We start from the raw sequence: 14716 nt of genomic DNA on the forward strand, positions 1-14716 counted from the left end.
AGGTGGGAGTAATCCACACTTTTAACCACCACACGTGACCTGCCAATGGACTTAATTGTGGTGTAACTCATTTATACTGCTGGGGTGGACAGAGGTGCGTGGCTGTTGGGGGGAGTAAAAAAAAAAACCCCACGATCTTTTCGACAGCCGTGCGGTGACCTCTTAATTGCAAATCCAGAATCGGCGCCAACCGTTACACATCCACAGCGCCCCCGTCATGCAACGTATACGGATCAATGGTGCTTACACATGCGGTTCGATGCCTTATATCAGCATGGTTGAGAATCGAAATAGGTTGTTGAATTGATGGACCCATTTCACCCCAAGCATTCTATTCCTATCATCGTAATTTTTTTTGTACCAAATAAATTCCTTATTTGAAATAGTACATCTAGATAAATATTGTGATTGGGGAAAAACCAAACGGAGTGTTTTGCCCTGGTTACTGACATTATTATCACATTATTGCATTATGACTGCAAAACAGAACGCAAAGGAAAACTTACTCTACAGCGTGATGATGTACTCTGGGCCTACTGTTGACAGAGCATAGACCCCGACATGCCACAGCTGCGCCTTAATTGCAGTGAGTCAACGAGTCCAATTAAATTTGCTTCATGGAAACCCGCGAGTTGCCAGAGATTTTTCTCCCTTGGCTCAGTTCATCACAACCTGGACTTTGCTCCCACTGTAAAGTACACGCTTGAATCCGACCAAGTACGTACATGCACACACAAAGAAGACAAAGATGCCCCGTGTGGCCTTTGCAGGCTGTCGGGGCAAGTGGTGTTAGCGAGCATCTATGAAGGTCGGCGCGACACACGATTGGAGTGGGTGGCCAGCACCACGCCCAGCCACCTATGTCTCCCAAGTGGTGATGGTTACATGCCGCACCAGGTAATAATTTGAGGCTGAGTCGACATAGGAGGGGGCCCAGGACCGGTTCAGATAACACCGTGAGCGGAAATCGAACTTGGGTCGCCAGGTTCTCAGCGCAGCGCGCTAACCACTGCACTACCGTTATCCCCACCCGCACACACACATGCATATATATATGAAAGAAACTCAACACATTCCTCACTCACACTGCCTTAAAAGGCAAAATTATATAATAGGTGATGTTTAGGGCCACTGGCCTTTCTTCAAAACACACAGAGTGTCCAGGGAGGTAGAGCGTATTTATTGGTTCTTTGTAGATTTAAAAATAATTCAGGAGCTTTCTTTATTTGTTCATATACCGGACTCGCTGCTTTGGTCTTGGGTTTGGCCTCTTGCTTAGTTGACCCATAACAAGCTTTAGCGGCCACATGGATGCTGTTAGCACTCTCCTGCACTTGAGACCCAGAGGGTAACGCCAGTTCAATTTGTTCTCCCATCACAGCGATCGTAACAACGCTGTAAGATTCTTAACCCCCCCCCCCCCTCCCCAACAACTTCTGTCCACCCAGCAGCAGTATAAATGGGTTTGATGCGTTGGCGAAATGTTAACTCTCTCGCCTCGTATACAAGAGGTCGTGGGTTGTGTGTATTTTTTCTTGTGTTCCTCCGGTTTTCCCTCCACACTTTGAATCAACATGCATTTTGAGTTTTTGGTTGCTATACATTTTCACATGATGATAAGCCACTTCAGAATCAGTATATTCATTTATAGCATAAACCTTGGATTGCGAGCATAATTCGTTCCGGAAACGTGTTTGTAATCCAAAGCACTTGTATATCAAAGCACTCGAATATCAGTTGTGATCACGTTACGTTCGGCAGACAAAGCGTATACACGTACTACTCGTATTGCAAGACCTCGCTTGTTTATCAAATTAATATTTATTTAAAAAATTTGCTCGTCTTGCAAAACACTCGCAGACCAAGTTACTCGCAATCCAATGTATTACGGTATAGGGGAGGAATCTGATGAGCAATGAAGTTGTTTTTCACAAATGTCCAGTCACCAGACATCTTGGAAGAGGGCTATCATTTGTGGCCAGGTCGCTTCTGAAAGAGAGCTATTTCGCTTAGTGGGCCTTACTGGTAAAATTCCTTTTTTTTTATATAATTTACAGTTTTTTTTATTGGCATTGTCCAGAGTGGAGGCGGCATTCTGCCAGCAGTGTCATGAGCAAGGAATTGCAGGAATGCACCTTTACCTTTTTATGCAGGGATAGAATTACCTGTGAAACAGAGAAGCGCCGTGATTGTTTTTCCCTACCAGTTCATTTAAATTAATTTTCCAGAACGTGCAGCTGTGCCTGTGTTCACATTTTCAATTTCATCCTGGAAACGGCGTACAAAGAGCAGCCTGCTATACGACGGGTTACATTTCTCTTTTTCCATGACTCCTTCTGGCAAGTGACCACCCCGTAATGGCCAGCATCTCAGCATACATTTGTAGTGAGTTCAACTGAGTCGCAGACACACTCTTTGAAGGCAACACATTTCTTCATTCCAACACAAAGGGGTAACTGCCCCTTCACCAGATAACAACCTATGGTGGTGGATCACCAGGCTAACTACCAGAGGTCGCAAACGGGTTTTGATTCCTTACCCGTGCCCGTACCCGGCCGCACCAGGGTCGCAAACGGGTACCCGTACCCGGTCGGGTACGGGTAGCCGGGTATCGGATAGGGTACGGGTATCGGGTACCCGGTTGCGTCCTCTGCTAACTACACACTATAGTGGTGGACCACCAGGCTAACTACACACAATAGTATTTTTAGGTTTTTTCGGTAAAGTCACGTAGGTAAAGAATAAAAATTCGTCTACACAACAAAGGCTCATTCCTAGCAGCGGCTTTAGCCACACCAACTTCACAATAATAATAATAATATCCAGGGGCCTGCCTTGGCTCCTCCCACCCTCAACCAGTATATATACAAGGATGGTTTTTCTTGGAATTTCTCTTTCATGATACAGCAATCGTGCTGTGACGGTTCCACCTGAAGACGGAAGCTTGTGTTGCCTCCGAAACGTCGTGATTTTTTTTTTACTTTTATTAATTTTAATTTTTTACCTACGTGACTTTACCGAAAAAACCGAAGAATATGAATCCTTTTAGTCACGAAAACTTCAAATCTAGAATACACACTATAGTGGTGGACCACCAGGCTAACTACGCTAATTACACTGGGAGTAGCTACAACGGACAGGACCCAGGCTTGGGTCCAGGTCCACGTGTTGGTGACTCTTCTCGGACGTAGAACGTAGATTCGTCGGGATGACCACAGCAGCCGGTCCCTCTCGGGGACCCGGCTTATATCCTCCATGGCGTGGCTGGCTCCGCCCTTAGCCACGACCACCTTCGAGAACCCTCCAGAAGGATCTCGGCCCAGACACGTGACCACCCCTAGCCCCCACCTGGGGGCCGTGTGTATACTTTACCCGTCACGTGTCTTTCGGGGTCAACCAGAGTGCCATGGCCGTTAGTAACCCCATTCCCATGGCCTGCACTCTCACCCCTATCCTGTAGGGGTTGGCACTGCACGCAGAGCGTGGTGCTATCCAGCACTGCCAGTCGGCGCTCACCGAGCCCCTCTAGGGCCGGTACTGCACCCACATGTACGTGGTGCCAGCGATGTCAATACATCGCACGCCGTGCCTCTCTCGGGCCGGCATTACACAGTGACACCCGCGATGTCACTACACATTTGCCTGCAACGCAGTGTGTGCAGTTGAAGTCAGGGTGTGGCATTCCGCAGCTCATTGCAGCATTAGCAATAATAATTTCTCTTTATTGGCCCTATCGTTCTGTTTGAGGGGCTGACATGATAATTAAGCTTTCTGTTTGCGGAAGTCTGTATGCCCATATGTTAAACTTCTTTGAGGGGACGACAACAAACTAACACGCATAAAGCATTTCTAAAGAATTCGGTTTTCAATCTAGATTTAGGAGTGCATAGCTCCAGCGGCTTCCTAAAATTGGAAGGAAGGGCATTCCAGATGGTCGCAGAAGCACACCTGAAAGCGCGCGATGCGGTGACCACCGTCTTTGTCCGATGGCCACCCACAAGCCACTGCTGCTGCGAGAATGACCGTAGTTTGCGTTATGGTTTATGCTCCTTGACGAGATCGAATTGGTACATGCGGAGCACTCGAGTGAGATGGTTTTTCGCCAGAGTTTTGCGCAACACCAAAATTGGCATCTTTGTTGGCGGTTGAGAAACTCACATACGGAACGATCGAGCCAAATGTGTCCTCCCTTCTAACGTAACTTTGTTTTCCAGTTAATCTTTAGCCACAGTTGTCACCTTCAAAGTGTGTGTGTGTGTAAATAAAGTAGACATTTTATAGATTTATATCTACCACCTTCCATCGATTGCGGAAGCTAGGTGCGATTGAGCCGTGATAGTACCCCGATGGGCGACCACCATGCATGACAGGTGCTATAGGCTATATACTTACAGGGCTGCACGGTCGAGAGCAGAACATCCATTGTTGTACAGAACCCATTGTTGGCAGTGTAGCATTGTCATCCTGTAATTCTATGCTCGCGTGTTCATGCTACTCGCCTGCTCCAACCCACGCTGTCCAGCGCGGTGCAGTACGGTCAGAAAAGTCAATGACCTGCGTGACTTGGGGATGCCATCATCCAGCAGCGGAGTGACCAAGGGCTGTGTGTGCGTACGTGGACAAGCCCTTATCCAATGATGTTCATTGACCGCGTATCTGTACTCCGTAGATGCTGCTGTGTAGGTCCACGTTGGATTGAATGGGGTTGATAATTGATTTTTTTTACCCTTCTATCTGGCAACAGATAGAAGGGTAAAAAAAACAATTGTCATATTTTTTACTGGCAAATGAAGTTCCAATGGTGTAAATGCTTACCCCGAGCTCTCATACTCTGATGGTGCATTGTCTTTGAGTTGTGCGCCTTTTAGCGTCATCTGGTCCAACCCATGTGAGACTAGGCTCTAAGGAAAGCTGTCTCGGGTGTGGACCAATCAACTTCAAGGACAGTGCATATTATCAGAGTTATGTTTTTTGTTTGCATTATGGCTGCAGGTATTGTGGTCTATGCAAACATGACTCCTTGTTAAAAAAAGGTGTCAGTTTTGTTGCCAGATAGAAGGGTTAAAAAACAATTATCATATTTTTTACTAGCAAATGAGGTTCCAATGGTGTTGAATGGGGTTGTTTGAAGCTTTACGGGAATAGCTTTCGTAAATTATTCCACTCCTTTACTCAGCGTTCTGGAATTTAAAAATGCCCGGCATCGCCAAAGATGACTAATTTATGCGTGATTGTTTTTCCCTTCTCGCTAGTTTATTATTTACAGTGTGGAACTAGGAGTGCTTTTAAAAGCGGATTCTAATATTATATTCATTTGAAGACATGCTTTGTGGATTTAGTTATTGATATTGATAGGCTTTTTATAATACTGGTGTAAGGTCCTTTGTAGCTTATGGAAGGTGGTCATGCCAGAAGCTTTCTCTAAATCAAGGCTTTGTGAACTTTTCCTTACTGCAAGCCGAAAAGAACTTTCAATTACCTTTGAAGGGCAGCCACGCATTAACACACGCACACCTTGGTCACTTCTGTGACTTGAAGACGACGTTGCCGCGGCAGGAGTGAGCGAGTGCGCGCTGAGATTATGTTTGTTGCCAGGTCGAAAACATTCCCACCCTCTAACACCCGATTAGTGCGGATAAGATGCTCGCACTGATGGATAAATATCGTTTGCGGGACTTTTTCAAACGGGGGTGGGGGGCAGTGGGGGGTTGGGGGCAAAGTCGTTATGCCCCCCCCCCCACGCCACCTCATACCGCAACCATTAAAATTTATAGTTTATTGATATTCATTACAGAAAATAATGGGTTTTTTTATTGATGTAGGGACCTATTTAAAAAGTTAGCAATTTCAGGAACGTGCCCACATGTTCCCCCCCACCCCCCTCCCCATGGGAAGTTTCTAGATCTACCTTTGGTTTGTAAGTGAGACATGCAGTGAGACATGAAGTGATACATGAGGCGTATCGGCCGCGGGCCATCATCAGCCTCCCCACCAAATCTCTGCAACCGACGAGGAAGCCCCTTGTTCCGCTCGCATGTAAGCTCACCGCACAACCCCTGTCGGAGATCGAATCTTAACGTGCGGTCCTGCGATTGCTTGCTCACCACAACATTGCTGCCGGAGGGGCCTCGAGTTAAGATGGAGCTCTAGGGAGTCACAACATTGGTGCTGGAGGGGCCTCGAGTTAGGAGGGAGATCTAGAGAGCCCCTGTGGAAGATATTTTGGCCTACTCTTCCACGCCTGCTCTGGACGTCTTGCCCACCCCCATCGTGAAAATTCCTAAAGCCACCGGTCGGCCACGCATAAACAATCGCTTAGCAAAACGCGACAATTGTGTCGGTTGGTGAGGGGTTAATGACTAGAATTTGGACCTAACACTACCACCACGCGGTCTAATCCAAGAACAATATGGGTCAATAATGGCACCGTTGCTGAAGCGTGCTCTGGTGCCCGCCAGTGTACGTGAAACCAGCCCACGCTGTTCCACCGCGCAGAGCAGGCTGTTTGGCTCGGCTGTCTTGTAAAACATAGCGGAGGGGTGACGTACTTCTGCGCTGGCAGGGTCCCAGTGTCTGCATAGATGCAAACAAGCGGACCGCCGGACGGCTGAAACGCCGCGAGTTTGCACAGCAGGGGGCACAGGTGGAGCATTTGTCAGTCATTTCAGTCAGTCACCCAGCTCACGGCGCCTGGGCCTGTTCCGTGACCTGCCAGCGGGCGTTGGAAACCTCATGTGGCCTTCAAGTGCAAGCTAAAGACAAAGATCCCGACTTTTTAGCCTTACGAGACTGTTGGGACATGTACTGTTAGCGAGCACCTTTGAAGGCCGGCACTGCACACGAGGGGGTGGGTGGCCAACACCACGCCCGGCCGCCTTTGTCTCCCCAGTGGTGATGTTTACACACCGCACCAGGTACTCATTTGTGGCTGAATTGGCCAAGCAGGAGGCCCAGGACCAGTTCCCCCTAGCTTGGCACACGTGCCGTGGTGACGTCACCGCCACTCGGTGGTGAACGGCGGCTGTTGATGTTGTTGTTGACGACGACTGCCATCACCCTCTTACTTTGCTGTTGGCAGTGGGCACAGACGGGGGCATCTTGTAGCGTTTGCGCTTGAACCGTTTTTGGGAGTCGCGAACGCGCAAAAAATTGCCGTTGCGTTTTCCCCCGCCACTCGCTTCCACGCTTCGAAAAGAATGACAGAAAGGGAAGCACGGGGGGTCGGGGGTGAAAAAAAAAGCGCCACATTTTCGGGTTCCCTTCAAAGTGGAGTAAACACTCTCATCTGCGTGGCAGCGCGACGTGCCGCACTGTTGTGCGACGCAGCAGTTGTGTCATTAGTGAGCAATCGCCGCTGTTGGGGACCCGCTTTTTTAAAATTCTTTTTATCTGCCTAATTGTTCGCTCTGTAATTGGGGAATCAACGTGGAGATGCTCGCGCGTCTGTGAATGCGTGCGTCCCCGCACCCCCCCCCGCCCCCTCCCACGCTGTGTGTGTTCTTGTCGCAGAAGTGTTCCGTGTTTGAACCTCAAGCAAACGTGAGCAGAATGCTCCATTCTGCGTCTCCAGGGTGCGTCTGTATATGTACGTACGTACATTGAACTTCTTTCATCAACCGCACTAATCGGAGGTGCGGGGGGAAGGACAACAAACTAAACGCAAAAAGCAGTTCTTAAGAAATTAGTTTTCAATCTAGATTGTTTAAAATTGCATAGCTCTGGTGGCTTCCGAATATCAGGAAGGGAAAGCGTTCCCAACGGCCACAGAAGCGGATCCGACAGCGCCACGCGATGCGGTGACCGACTTTATTTGACGGCTGAGCTAGAAGTAGCTGTTGCGAGGATGGCCGGAGTTCGCGCCATGATGGTTCTTGCGATGATGGTTCTTGCGATGATGGTTCTTGCTCCTTGACGAGATTTGCAAGGGATTGTGGTTCATCTGTGGCAAGCATTTTGTGTGTAAATGAGTGCAATTAGAAATACGCTTCCGACCGTCGGTGTCTCTTTTCAAATTAATATTATCGCAAAGCATTTTGTTCAAGCGAGAAAACCCTGGACCGGTTTCAACCCTATGGGTCTCGTCAGCAGAGCAAGGCATGTTAAACAATTGCTGCCGGATTAGCACACCTTACTAGGATGGGCGCTCTTAAGTTTGAATAACAAAATAGATGAGTAGACAAAATAAAAATTTCATATATCTGTCTTCACATAAAACAAAAGAGTAAGATTTTGATTTAAAGTTTTTGTGACTGCAGTCACGTAGAAGGGAGGGAAAAAAAATGTGTTTTATATTTTTATTATTTTATTATTTCCCTTCGTGACTTTACCGAAAGAACCAAGAATATAAAAGAGTAAGAGTTTATTTTTCTGACACGGATGATCCCGTTGAGATTTGTCGTGCGTGAGTGCAGCAGCAGCAACAGCGGCAAAAGACCAAAAGTGTCAACATTGCGGATAACGAGTGTTACAAAGTGTCCTGACGGGACATTGTGCAACTGACAAACGAGAACATGACGGTCGTGAACAGAAATCGACGCGGATCGGGTGAAAAATAACGGAAAAGTTAGGTGACGTGCCAGGTGAGCTCCGCCACCTTAGTCTTAACAGTGACGTGAAAATAAGCGAATCGGGATAAAGACGGTGCTACCGTGCGAGTGCGAGCGTGCGGGAGCAAGATGCCCCGTGGCCTTGTAAGGAGTGTCATTTCAGCAGACTCGGTTGAGTATAACAGTACCTCGGTGTGCATTTCTTCTACAAACGAAATTTCGGTAAAACAAACTTTGGATTTTCCGACATTACTTGAAACGTGAAAGCTAAAAATCTAATAGTTGTATACTGAAATGAATAATAAGTTTATCGATATACGGTGCTCTACGAATTAGAATACATTTCTAATTCTTCAACGTGGCGCATCGCGCTTTCCTTTGTTATTTTTTTATTTTAATACTGTACAGTGTAAAATATAACGTTGTTTTCGACATCACTTGTCTTTAAAGCATGAATGGTAAGTCACGAAGTGTGTATACAGTATGAAATGGCAAGTTTACGAAAGCTGGGAACGCATCCTCAGTACTAATGTTGTAAGTTACTTGATGTACGAGGGTTTCGGTGTACAAGCAATGATCGGGGAACGCATCCACTTGGTTTGTCGAGGTATTGCGATGCAAGCAAGCTCTGGATCGGTTTCCAGTAGCTCGTCAGCTCGATTTAATTAATGCTGCTCAACTGCCAAATGTTGTAGACAATAACCCTCTCTTTAAGATCTGGTTCAGAGTTCAACTCACAGTTACATCATACAAACACAACAGTAGTTACGTAAACATAATGTGTTATGTAATTTTGCTTTGCACAGACGCACGCTTGGCATGTATGTATGTATGTTGTGTGTTTGTGGAATTTCTTTCACACTTACATAGCCAACCGTGATAATCGGAGGTGGGGGGGAAAGGACAACAAACTTAACACAAAAAGATATTTTTAAAGAAATGAGTTCTCAATGTACATGATTTAAAAGTACCAAGCTCCAGTGGCTTCCAAATATCGTAAGGAAGAGCGTTCCAGACGGCTGCAGAAGCGCATCCGTAACCGCGCGCAATGCAGTGGCCGTCTTCGCAAAGACAGTCACTGCATTGCACGCTTACAGTTGTGCGGGAGAAGGACAAAAAAATAAACGCAAAAAGTAGTTATAAAATAACGAGTTTTCAATCTAGATTTGAAAGTGCATCGCTCCAGTGGCTTCTTAATACCCTAATCAAGAGCGTTCCAGATGGTCGCAATAGTACATCTGAAAGTGCGCGATTGCTGTTTACGTTACATCATCACGGGGTGGGACTGATGGCGAATAATTAAGAGCAACCCTTGTCGTGGACATGTGGTCACGTGGGGACATGTGGTGCTGGCTCAACTATGCGACTCCAGCGTTGTTCTCTCACCGCTGTAACAAAAACATTTGACGATTTATGAGATTTAATTTTGTCCGTCCGTCCGTCGTACTGCGAGTCTGTCTTGTCAGCCGCAGCACTCACTCGAGTGATTTTCAGCTGAAGAGCTGGGCGAGTGCTCACTGACCGGAGGCAGGACCAGGGAGCTATGGTGTTGATGATAAGTTACGTAGTAACTGTCTGACTGAGCTAAATCTAAAAAATCTTACGACCGACATTTTTTACAATCCCAATGTTCTTGGGGTTGCAGACATTTCCGTACCCTCTTTCCTGTTCCGCTACATTTTATGCACAGGCACGGATGCTTTTTTTCCAATCCACTGCTGGATGAAGGCCTTCCTCCCCATGCTTTGGCTTGTCATGAGGGTTGTTTGGCCGTACTTTTTCCACGCCGGTCAGTTCGGGTTGGTGAATCTGTTGGTACGGGGGGGGGGATGCATCCGGGACGGTTTTCCGATATCACTCGCCGCTGATGTTAGTCGTGGATTTTACATCAAAGTCGGGTCAACTGGTTTGTCGCGCAGTGCACTAACCACTGCCGCACTTTTGCACCCCGCTTTAAGCTGCCGTGCCTCTTAAACTCAACCAATGTCGGCGAGATTGTTGCGGTTTTCCTCTGGTTTCCACCATCGCCGCAGTGACACGGTCCTGGGCGTTCCCTAGATCAGCTTAGCCTCAAATGAGTACCTGTTGCATTGTGCAAACAATCGCCACTGTGGAGGCAAAGGCGGCCAGGGCGTGGTGCCGGTCACCCACCCGCCCACCCTCTCGTGTGCCATGTGCCGGCCTTCATAGGTGCCACTCGCTAACAGCGCTCGCCCCAACAGTCTGTCAAGGTTCTTTGTCTTTGTCGTGCGGTGGCGGCAGGCGGTGTACCTGCACGTACTGCCCCTCTACTTCCCGCGCTCGCTCGAGGAGGAGGCGTGGGCGCTCTCGCTGCTGCCCTACGACATCGGCAACGCGGAGGGCGAGCCAGTGGTGGCCGAGCGGCAAATCCGCATCACCGACAAGCCGGGCCAGGTTGACAGCGGTACGACGGAGGGCTCGCAGACATTGGCATCGTAAACCGGCGCTCCCAGATAAGCCGCGTGCTTGTGCGATTCGACGCCGTGCGTCGCGAGCGCAAGGGGTTAAGTTTAAATCGGTGAATCGAAAGCTTCGCCGGTTGATTGCTGAAAATGAATGGAGAAAAAGGATAAAAACACTCCTCGATGACACTTCTGATTTGCATCTTCTTGGTTCTTTCTGTAAAGAAGATGAATCCCTGCAGTCATGAAAGCTTTAAATCTAAACATTCTGATTTGCAGTTGCGCAAGGGTGTTGCTATCTTTGACCATGTGATACACCTGTAAGCTGGTGTGAAGTCAAAGTGATTTGTTGCTCAAAGGAGCATTGAAGCAGTGCTCATCTGCTTTCATTGCCCCAGCTACTGGTGGATAATCCACATTCCTACGACGGGTGCTAGTCACTGGAGAGAACAATCGCTGTTGACTAGTCTCACAAAGTGGTACTCGTTTTATCAACCGCAGAGGGACTTTACCGAAAGAACCAAGAAGATGAATCCCTGCAGTCACGAAAGCTTTAAATCGAAATTTAACACGCTCATATGTTTTGTCTAACCATATGTAAGACAAAGATTCCCTTATAGCCTCATCAGACTGTTGGAGTAAGTTCTGTTTAGCGTGCCGGCCTTGATAGGTGAGAGGGTGACTGGCCAGCACCACGCCCGGCCGCCTTTGTCTTCCTAGTGGCAAAGTTTACACACCACACCAGGTACTCATTTAAGGCTGAGTGGACCTTAGGGAGGCCCGGGACCGGTTCAGATAATTGCCACTCTTGTTCGTGAGCCGGGTTCGTAGCGCAGAGCGCTAACCACTACACCACCGCTCCCCATATACACACGTGCACCAGGCCCCATTTACAATACAGTTACTGCATCATGAACAAGATCCTTCTCAGTTGTAAATAATTAATTACTGTTTATTGTAGCTCGGTGGTTAAGACTTATCTCGTGTTTACCCCAACAATTTGACCTGACCTTCAACGCACGATGAATGTAGCTCGGATTTTTAGAATTCACTCGGGGAGGGGGGGAGATGGGGGTGGGGGTCGTAGCAGCGATGCATCGGTGAACCAACTCCACATTCCAATCCAAGGAGGACAACGGAGTTACTCTGCAGGAGCATTGCGCCGCTTAATTTCAAATTTGGACTATCATTTGTGGCCAGGTCGCTTCTGAAAAAGCGTTATATAGCTCCACTGGGCCTGACCTGGTAAAATAAAAAAATAGTTTTTTAGATTATTTATTGTACTGGCGGTGTAATGTAGTGGAGTGTGGTGTGCAAGACAGATGGACGTTTTTTTCTCCAGCTGTTGGGATTTTTCCAGAACGTGCCTCTTTTTTTTTTTTCCCTTCTTATTTCAAGAGTGCCTTTGCCGACACAGAAAATGCACTCGAGGGCGTGGAGTTTTGAACCGCGCTTAACATTTCCATTAATTTCCGCCGACTCGTGTCCAAAACCCTAATCACATTACCCGCCGTTAAAGGGTTGCGTGTCAGAAAGTTTTCACGCTAATTTGCCTAGCCGCTGTCAGACCCGCTGCCTACCACTGACATAACGCGTGACTCACCCCCGCCACGGACTGACGGGCCGACGCGCGCTGCCCTGCCAGCTGATATCTGGCGTGCAGAGGCAATCTGAATCATCGTCTGGAAACTGTTTATTTTCTTCAAAGTAAAACGAGGATGTCAATCAGGGCTGAATGAACCCCAATTACTTCAAGTACTTGACACTGTGACTTCCCAGTAGAGTGGATAGCCCCATTGAGATTCAACAGCTACCCCCCACCGCCCCGCAACCACTGTTGACTTTTTCACAAAGTGGTACCCACTTTATCAACCCTGGAAGGATGTTGGCCTTTAGTGCAGCCCCTGACATGCAGCCCCCGACAATACACAACGTGTGAAAACACCGCCCATCATCATCATCATCGTCAAACCCCCCAGTGGTTGAAAATGCGTGGCGGCCCTAACACTGATGATGTCTTATCGGCGAAAGTGGCCTCCCTCTTAAAATTAGCGAAGAACACTGGCTTAGAGCATCTGGCTCCTATACTTTTCCACACGATAAGCCACTTCATTGAGCTATCATGTGTGGCCGGGTCGCTTCTGAAAAAAGAGCTGCATTAGCTCAGTGAGCCTTGCCTGGTAAAATAAAAATAAAAATTGTTTAGTTTAGAAAGCCTCGGCGCGCCGGCTCGCGGAGGCCACGAGAGGCGACCGTCGGTAATGACTCGCGCCGCTCGTCCGCTCCCTCCTGCGCAAGGCTCGGAGAGCGACGGCGGTGACGACGCGAGCGACGACTCGGACCGCGTGGACGGGGAGATGGTGGGCGTGGGCGCACACGCGTTCGCCCGCATGGAGGGCGACCACGACAAGCAGAGGCAACGGAGCCTCATGTCGCCACCGTCGTCCGACTCCTGGCTCAAGGCTCACCAGCGAACGTGAGCTGGCAGCGCCGCGCCGCGGGCCCTCCCCCCGCTCCCCAGTCTGTCACCTGCCCCCCCAATCTGTCCCCTGCTCCCCCAGTCTGTCACCTGCTCCCCCAGTCTGTCCCCTGCTCCCCCAGTCTGTCACCTGCCCCCCCAATCTGTCCCCTGCTCCCCCAGTCTGACCCCTGCTCCCCCAGTCTGACCCCTGCTCCCCCAGTCTGACCCCTGCTCCCCCAGTCTGACCCCTGCTCCCCCAGTCTGACCCCTGCTCCCCCAGTCTGACCCCTGCTCCCCCAGTCTGACCCCTGCTCCCCCAGTCTCTCCCCTGCTCCCCCAGTCTGACCCCTGCTTCCCCAGTCTGTCACCTGCTCCCCCAGTCTGTCCCCCTGCCTGGTTAAGGGCCCCGCACTGGCTTGGTTCAGTGGAAAAGGGCTTTGAGTAGCACAAGTGTATTTCCCCCCACCCCCTACATCCCCTGAAGGTACCAGCGCTGGCTTCGGAGGGCAAGGACCGAAGACCTGTCTGACATCGCATCACTCAAGGCCCTCTACCAGACAGGTGAATGCAGCGTTCTCGAGCCCCATGAACAGTGGAGTGGCCCAGTTGTGGCCGAGCAGCAGGGCCTGGCTCTGTGTCCCCATTCTCCTGTGAGCCATGTGGCGGCGGTGGCGGCACCGTGCGTTTGGTCCCCTCCCCCTACATCCCTCCTGGTTCCCCTCACCCCCACCCACCCTCACCCCCACCCGCCCACCCCCCCAGCCCATCGCTCCCGCCCATCCCCCTGCCCTCCGCTCACCCTCTCTGTCTGGGTGGGTGTCAGGAAGCCGATTTAATAGAATTAATTATTTTTTGTTGCAACGTTTCATGTCAGCATGGGCGAGTGGCAGGGTTGGGTGGCGTGGGGGGGGATGGTCAGTTAGAATTATTAAGTGTTCAAATCTAAAAGCGTAATTACGTGCTCCGTGCTCGTAATAACGCAAAACACAGCGGGATGAATGAACCGAGCGAAGCAACCGACGTGGCGGGTAGCGCACGTCCCATTTTGTGGCCTCGCCCCGCGGTTTCACCGACTTGAACCGGACGTGGGGGTAGGGGGAATCTCGTGCCGTGGATCCTTCACGTTGGGGCGATGTTCGAGATTCGCATTGGTGAAGCCACTAAAAACAATGCGCAGTCCCCCCCCCCCCCCACGGATTCCCAACAAATTCCACCCTGGCAATGTGACTCCTGCTGATTTAAAGAGGGGGTTGTCATCATTTTCCCAGAGTAGTTTTTGGTTTATG

At 49.3% G+C, this 14716-nt stretch overlaps 1 protein-coding gene across 2 annotated transcripts in view; it reads left to right on the forward strand.

Annotated features, from left to right (window-relative positions):
• GDAP2 (ganglioside induced differentiation associated protein 2) overlaps window positions 1-14716 on the forward strand; it is an 81075-nt gene that overhangs the window by 9921 nt on the left and 56438 nt on the right. For both annotated transcript variants that reach the window (XM_061566772.1, XM_061566763.1), the window contains exons 4-6: window positions 10809-10971; window positions 13268-13445; window positions 13915-13991. In XM_061566772.1, coding sequence (XP_061422756.1) covers window positions 10809-10971; window positions 13268-13445; window positions 13915-13991 — 418 coding nt within the window. The remainder of the gene's footprint in view (window positions 1-10808; window positions 10972-13267; window positions 13446-13914; window positions 13992-14716) is intronic.

The sequence above is a fragment of the Lethenteron reissneri genome, chromosome 5, assembly GCF_015708825.2.
Source record: "Lethenteron reissneri isolate LAM-NWPU_2019-01 chromosome 5, ASM1570882v1, whole genome shotgun sequence".
In the NCBI taxonomy this organism is placed as follows: Eukaryota; Metazoa; Chordata; class Hyperoartia; order Petromyzontiformes; family Petromyzontidae; genus Lethenteron; species Lethenteron reissneri.